The 7,651-nt window shown below is 48.1% G+C and overlaps 1 protein-coding gene and 1 long non-coding RNA gene across 2 annotated transcripts; one reads left to right on the top strand and one right to left on the bottom strand.

Annotated features, from left to right (window-relative positions):
- Positions 1-993: 993 nt before the first annotated feature.
- On the bottom strand, positions 994-2,232 carry LOC307056480. Its single transcript, XR_013811011.1, has 2 exons — positions 2,099-2,232; positions 994-1,361 (listed from the first exon to the last, which is right to left on the bottom strand). It is a non-coding gene; the product is annotated as an uncharacterized lncRNA (long non-coding RNA).
- KCTD14 (potassium channel tetramerization domain containing 14) lies at positions 1,709-7,404 on the top strand. Its single transcript, XM_079709295.1, has 2 exons — positions 1,709-1,934; positions 6,673-7,404. The coding sequence occupies exons 1-2, from the start codon at positions 1,863-1,865 to the stop codon at positions 7,333-7,335; spliced, it is 735 nt and encodes a 244-aa protein (XP_079565421.1). The 5' UTR covers positions 1,709-1,862; the 3' UTR covers positions 7,336-7,404.
- Positions 7,405-7,651: the final 247 nt, after the last annotated feature.

Below are 7,651 nucleotides of genomic sequence, written 5' to 3' on the forward strand. Positions count from 1 at the left end.
GGAGGAAGAAGAGATTGGAAAGTTATCCACGGCTGGATGGGATGATGTTGGAAGGGTGTTGTCATAGAGTCAGGGGGAATGGGCACTGACATTCACTGAGCCCCATTCTTCCTAGGCCAGTAAATGCATCATTCTAGTTTTTCCCAAATTTCCAAGATGACATGATGCTTGTTAAATATGCAGGTTCCCAGGCCCTTCCTTGGTAATTTGGTTTCAGTACTCTGGAGGTGGGGCTCTGGAATGATGTTCAACAAGCATTCTGAGAGAGTCTTAGCAACAGGGAAGTTTGGGAACCACTATAGATTTTTTTCCTCTTAATTTAATTCTCACAACAACCCAGAAAGTAAGTATTTGCATGTATTTTTTGGGCTCTTTTGAGAGGGGAAGTGATGGATGATCACACAGCTGGTAAATGACAGGTCTAGGGTTCCATTCCCAGTTGTCACACTCCAAAGCTCTATTTTTTTCCACCAGATATTGTCTGGTTATTATTGTTATTATTTTTTCCAGGTTTCTGTACCATTAGTTTATGACCCAAAGTCATCTTTTTTAAAAATTGTGTTAAAAAACACATAAGATGAAACTTAAATCTTAACCATTTTTAAGGGTATAGTTTAGTAGTGTTAAATATTTTTACATTGCTGTGAAACAGATCTCCAGAACTTTTTCATCTTGCAAAACTAAAACTCTCTACCCATTAAACAATTCCCCTTTTCCCTCTTCCCCCAGCCCCTGGTAACCACGCTTCTACTTCCTGTTTCTATTAATTTGACTACTTTAGGTACCTCATATAAGTGGAATCATGCAGTATTTGTCTTTTTTGTTACTGGCTTATTTCACTTAATGTCCTCAAGGTTCATTCATGCTGTAGCATGTGACAGGATTTCCTTCCTCTTTAAGGCTGAATAGCATTCCATTGTACATATATCCCACTTTTGCTTATGCATTCATCCATTGATGGATATTCCACCTCTTGGCTACTGTGAATAATGCTGCTATGAAATGGGTGTGCAAATATGTCTTGGAGGTCCTGCTTTTAATTTTCTTCATATATAACCTGAAGTAGATGTGCTGGATCATATAATAGTTCTACTTTTAGTTTTTTTTTTTTTTTTTTTTTTTTGAGGAACTGCTATGATTAGACTGGGGTTATGGGTTTTGGGGAGGAAGATCACAGAGGCAAAGTGCCATTTTCATCACATCGTATCAAGGATACATACTATCATCATGATTTATGACTTCTGATGTTGATCTTGATCACCTGGCTGAAGTTGTGTTTGTCATTTTCTCCACTGTACGGTTACTCTTCTTCCCCTCCTTTCCATACTGTCCTCTTTGGAAGGTCATTATGCAGGCCCATACTACAGAAGAGTAATGCCCCCCTTCATAAGGATCATGTTTTAACAAGCAAAATAACTCACACAACAGGTACCTAGCTCTTCTCATCACTGGTCATGCTCTGCACTTTCAGCAGCTGATCTGAGGTGAATAACTGGCCGCCCTATCTCCTGGAGGCTCACTCTTCTTACCTGTAAAATGGGTGTCGCTCATCCTTTACCCCTAGGACTGTAGTGAGTGGAGACAGTCTCAAGGTCGTCAATGTTAGTTCCCTCTGCCTCCCCCATTTGGCTGTCCCGCAACACCAGGCAACAGAGGGACAGTGACTAGCCTAAGGTTTCACCGCCAGGCCGCCAACTCCAGCCCATTCAGGGTTCTAACCACACCCTGGGTACGGATTCCCCCCACCCCGGGGCGGGAGCGAGGAGCACTTCCGCCAGCCACAAGTACCGCGCACGTGGCGGGCTGTGTGGGACCGGCGAGCGGCAGCCTGGCTGCGCAGCGCCAGCGCCTGCGGGGCCGGGATGATGAGCCTGACCTCGGCGCCCGGTTCCCAGCCGTTGCGCCGGGCCGTGACCCCCGCGGGCCGGCGGACGGTGAGTGCGAAGCCCGGGGTGGGCGAGAAGACCCGGCCGGCTCCGGCCCCGCGCCTCTCCCTTTCACTCCGTCAAGGGCCCCCCGTCCTTCCCTCCCCGCGGGCCTGAATTCCCCTGCTTCTGGCGCGCCCGTCTCGGCCTGCGGCTGGGCGCTCTCTTTTCACCTGGTCAGTTCCTGCCGCTTTGATCTCTCCTTCCGCGCCACAGCCTCGGTTCCGGTTCCGGCTCAGTCCAGCCTCTCCTCTATGCCCTCTTTCCTGCTTGGCTGCCTTTGTCTCCTCCTTCTTCTCTTTGCGTCTCGTCTCTCAGTCCCCTGGCTTGCCCCAGTCTACTGCTCTTCCTCGGCCCCTCCTCTTCCCCTGCCCCTCCCCTCCTGCCGGTGGGAGTAGACCCAACTGAGGGCTGGCTAGAGTATCATTCATTCCCCCACCCACCCCCCTGGACACCCACCTCTCTAGCCTGTCCCTGCCCTCTGGCTGGGTCCTGAGTCCTCCTGCTTGCCCGTTCCCTCCCAGGGCTTGGGTGGGGGAATGGGGGGTGGGGGGAGGATCAAGAAAAAGCCCAGAGCACTCAAGGATCAGAACATTTAACCTCTCCCCGGCTACGTGCCATCCTGAAGACTTGTAGGAAGGGAAAGCAGATCCAGCAGTGGGGCGACTGTGGCTCTTTTCAATAGGATGATGATAACCTCATTGTTCCTGGCTATTGACAATGTCACCTGCTCAGAGGCAGGGGCCGCTCAAGGTACCCAATAAATGTCTGAATTAATTACCGGGCAAAGGAGGAAGCCAGCACCGTGCATGATGCCAAGTAGGGCAAGATTGGCCTTTATCAGAATACCAGGCGCTCCTGTAAGTCAGTGCTGAGGGTAAGTGCAGTTCACTTCAGCAGACACTTATGGAGCATCCCTGGTGTGCTGAGCACTGTAGTAGGTACTGGTAACATAAAGATGAATCTGGGATAGTCCTCCCTTAGGAACCTCCCAGTCTAGTGGGGGATACAGATGAAGCAACAGTATTACAAGAGACGTAACTACCATGACAAAGGAAGTACATGGCCCTCTGAAATCACAAGGAGACAACTCATCCAGAAAATTCCCAGAGGAATTAACTTGAAGGATGAGTGGGCTAACTGAAGGGACTGGGGGTGTTAAATGAGTGAAGTCCTGGGGGCAGTGGGGCCCAGCCTGCTCTGAATGGGTTGGGGTTGGGGAGCAGTAGTTGGCTCTGGTAATTGATTGCCAGGGTTGCAAAGGACCTTGTAAACCTTGTTAAGGAGTCTCGAGTTAACCTGTAAAGAAATGTGGGATCACTGAAGTGTTTAATGCAGGTGGTGACCAGATTGGATTTTCGCTTCAGAGAAACTGCTTTGGTTTCAGAATAGAGACCGGATTGGGGGAGGATATTCGAGGGAGCCGGGAGCCATGGAACTGACCAGCCATTTACAATGGCCAGGACTTGGTGACTGATTACCTGTGTGGGGGGAGGTTGAGGACAGGAGCAGAGTGCAAGATTAGAGTCTAGGTTTCTGGCTCAGACGACTGAGATAGGGCACAGTGGGAAAAGGTCAAAGTTGTGGTGTGGGGAGAGATCTTGGGCTTGGGAGACATATGAATGGGGGTGTCCCTCCACTGACTAGACTAAGTGTGACCTAAGGAAATGTATGAATGTTTGGTGGGATGAGAGCTGGGCCTGATTCATCCCTGTGTCCTCGTGGCCAGCACTAGCCTGGTACCCAGCAGAGGCTCCTAAAGACCACATTTCCCCGGCCTGTGCACACAGGGCCTGGGTCAGGCTTGCCCACCCAGGAATGCTTCAGCAGGGTGACTGGTAGAACAGGTGGGGAAGAGGGGCCATGAGGAAGGGCAGGTGGTCCGGAAGAGGGATGGAAAAGAAGTCTTCATCTGCTAGAAACACACACAGTAGTATTTATGGATGAGGTAGGAGGTCTGGGATTTCCAAAGAGATTTGGAGTTTTTAGAAAACACGGAGGGAAAAGGGACATAATTAGGAAGCTTGGGAACAGGGCCCAGGTCTTGGCTGATAAAGAAATGGGGCTGCGAATATCAGGGCAGGGGACTATTTTGTGTAGCATCCGGAAATGAGCTTCAGAAACAACATTTGAAGTGATTGGATTCATTAAACTTTCAAAGCTGGAGAGTCTTAGAGTTCTCTTCATCGATTTTGCCTCACTATTTGATAGATGACTAAACTTAGGCCCAGAGAAGGAAGTGCGATGCCCTAGGAACATAGCTAATTACTGGCAGCGGTGCGACTGGATGTTGGGAGGGTGGGGGTAGGGCATCCATACTGTCCTGAAGTCAGACTGATACGGATTTGATCCCAGCTCCAACTTCCTCACCTCCTAGCTGTGTGACCCCTCTTTCTGAGCTTTCCTCGCCTGTAATGTGGGGACGTTAAGAGCTCTCAGTGGTACAGGAGTGATGAGAGTCCATCATCAATCCATTCAGGGGTTAAAGTCTGCAAATTCACATTTAACTGCCTGCTTTACAGAGCCACCTTAGGGTTAACCAAACAGCCTTGCCAAGGAGCCTTGAAGTTTATGGGAGAAAGAGGGTGTCACAGGTTCTGGGCTTATTTTTCTTAGGGCTGTATTGTTTGGCTGCCGTCAGACTGCAACCTCTTTTCTCCCTTCTCCATTCCAGCTAGCAGAACTGTCCCTTGGTAGGAGCTGTTGCCATGGCAACTCAGTTCTCCCTAGCAGTTTGGCTGCCTTGAGTTCTCTTAATTCCAGTACTTTAATCTTAGAGGTAGAGCCCACGGACAATTTGAAAAGGAAGTCACACCTAAATCTGACTGAAGGACATTCCTGAGTCCTGTCCCTATCCCTGGCCCTGTAATGACCTGTAGTGGAGTCTCCAGTTTGGAAATCCAGCCTTCCCCCTAATACTATAGATCTTTTCCACAGCAGCAGCCATCACATCCCCTAGGAAACCTTCCCTGACAACCTCCAACACACATCTACAAAAAGAGCCAATCCCTTCTACCTTTGAGTCTTCCCCCTCAGCACCTACACATTTAAGCCATCTGTTTCCCTTTCTCCCCTATGAGCTCCTCAAGGGCAGGGACCTTGTCCTGTCCATCTGCTTCAGAGGAGGCTTGGGTGGAATAGGTCCTCCCTACATTTTGTTGGATGAATAGGGATTGAAGAGTGGAGGTGTTTGAAGGTTGAAAATTAATTTATGTAATGACTAAGTGGTAAATCAGACCTGAGTTCAAATCCCGACATTATCACTTAGTAGCTGGTTGGTCTTAAGCAACTTGAACTTCACCTCCTTAAGCCTTAGTTTCTTCATCTGGAAAATGGGGATTTAATACATTCATCATAGGATTACTGTGAGGGTTGAGTTGCAGAGTGTATGTAAAGCACTTTGCACAGTTACTAGACTGTGAGGGGAGGTTCTGTGTCCTGCTTGTTCCTCACTGTGTCCCAGCTACCTGGCACAAAATAAGCACATACATGTTTTATTGAATGAGTGAGTGAATTTTAAAAGACGAAAGTTGTTCAGGAAGCTGGTTTTGTAAGGATAACAACCAGTGTATCACCTCATGTGTAATAATTGCTATAGAGTATTATGGTATTTTTGTTAGGTCTGTGTGGCAGCATTCCCCAGATGCAGCCCGACTCGCAGTCTCTTTCCAGGTCCCTCTCTGCACTCGCCTGTGGGCATCTCCAGGCAGATATCACATGGGTCTCACCCACGTCCTTAATACTTAGCCCAAGGTCTGATCTAGAGAAGAGGCCTCTAAAAATTCTGATGAACAGCTAAATCTAACTTACATTTGCACCATACTTTACCATTTATGAGGCAGTTTTACGCCTGTTGTATTTGGTGTTACCAACCTTGTCACCACCAAGGATATTCTTGTTATTTAATCCCATGGGCCCATATTTTGAAAAAATACCCATCAAACAAATTACATTTGTTAATCAGTGTCATGCCAACTGCTAATCAGAACTTCTGCTCTGTATGAAATAAGAATTTTTATCCCCACTTCCAGCATGGATGTGGACACACAGTAAGTACCAAAGAAATGATTCCTGAATGAATACATGTGTGATTTCTTTAGCCTTTCTGAAAGGTTGAAAATGTTTTGCCCCCCAAACCTCCCCCCCACAACTTTTTTTATTTTATTTTATTTTTTTTTACTGTATCTTATATCTAATCATCCCTGCCAGGAACTCTTGACTTCACAATAGCTCCATATCCTCATTATATTTTATTTATTTATTTTTTGGCCGTGCCACATGGCATGCGGGATCTTAGTTCCCCAACCAGGGATTGAACCCGTGTCCCCTGCGGTGGAAGCGCAGAGTCCTAACCACTGGACTGCCAGGGAAGGCCCCATATCCTCACTTTATAAACAAGAAAACTGAGGCCTAGGGAGGGAAAAAGCCTTGCCACAGGCCACACGCTTTAGAGGTATTGTCCATGTGACTTGCGTCCACTAATATTCTGTGACCTAAATGAGAAAATTCAAATGCTTGAATGGGCATTCTTATATCAAACTAAAATATTTTTCTTCCTTAAAATGCCTACTCTCTGTAGCTGTACAGCATAAATATAACCCCCTTCAGTAAGATGGACATTCCAATAAGCTGAAGCCAATCATTATGGCTCCCCTAAATTCTGTAGGGTATTGTTCTTTGGATGAGAATAAATCATGAGCTCCCTGGAGATGGCGCTGTGGGTTCACTCTGCCTCTTGTGCCCCCAGGAATCTCCTGTAGTGGAGCTGAACGTTGGGGGTGAGTTCTATACCACCACCTTGGGCACCCTGAGAAAACTCCCAGGCTCAAAGCTAGCAGAGATGTTCTCCAGCTCCGCCAAGCCCTGCCTGGATGCAGAGGGACGTTTCTTCATCGATCGCTGTGGCACCTATTTTGGACCCATCCTGGAATATCTGCGCAGTGGGCAGCTGCCCACACAGCACATCCCCGAGGTGTACCGTGAGGCTCAGTTCTACGAAATCAAGCCTTTAATCAAACTCTTGGAGGACATGCCACAGATCTTTGGTGAGCAGGTAGCTCGGAAGCAGTTTTTGCTGCAGGTGCCAGGCTACAGTGAGAACCTGGAGCTTATGGTGCGCCTGGCGCGTGCTGAGGCCGTGGCGGCGCGCTGCTCTAGAGTTCTGGTGTGCCTGGTACGAAACGAAAAGGATGATGCAAACTGTGTGGACGCCCTGCGCTCCCTGGAGGCGGACAAGAGGTCAGTGGTCAAATTCGGGCCTTGGAAGGCAGCCCTGGATATCAGGGACCTCCTGGACTGCATGAACATGGACATTAAGGCCCAAGGGTACCAGGTACACTATTCACACAACAGTCCATTACCGGCCAAGGTCTCCGACTACTTCTATACCTTCAGCTTCAGGTGGTGGTGATCCCCAGGGGCGGGGGCTGTTTGTTACGGGCTCTGGTGGCACTTACGAAATTAAAGGTTACCTTCCAAAGCCATCTTCCTTTAATTTTAAAAACAAACAGACATCAAAAACTTCCAAGGTGGTCTACTTGAGTCTTGCCCCTTTGAGTCTTGTTTCCCCTTTGAGGACTTTCCACTCATTGCAACTGACTCCACTGTACTTGCCTAGAGAGGTGCAGCTGTTTCCTCTTTAAAGCCTCACGTACCTGCCAGACCCTTCCTTGAAGTCCAATAGCAAAGCAGAGGTGAATTGGAATGTTTCAACAATGCTTTGGCTG

Source organism: Hyperoodon ampullatus (genome assembly GCF_949752795.1).
Source record: "Hyperoodon ampullatus genome assembly, chromosome: 7".
NCBI lineage: Eukaryota > Metazoa > Chordata > Mammalia > Artiodactyla > Ziphiidae > Hyperoodon > Hyperoodon ampullatus.

Excerpts from the sequence above, each read along its gene's own strand:
- KCTD14 (XM_079709295.1), top strand. The coding sequence starts at position 1,863 with ATGATGAGCCTGACCTCGGCGCCCGGTTCCCAGCCGTTGCGCCGGGCC. Across the intron at positions 1,935-6,672 it reads CCCCCGCGGGCCGGCGGACG|GAATCTCCTGTAGTGGAGCT; the intron begins GTGAGTGCGAAG and ends TTGTGCCCCCAG.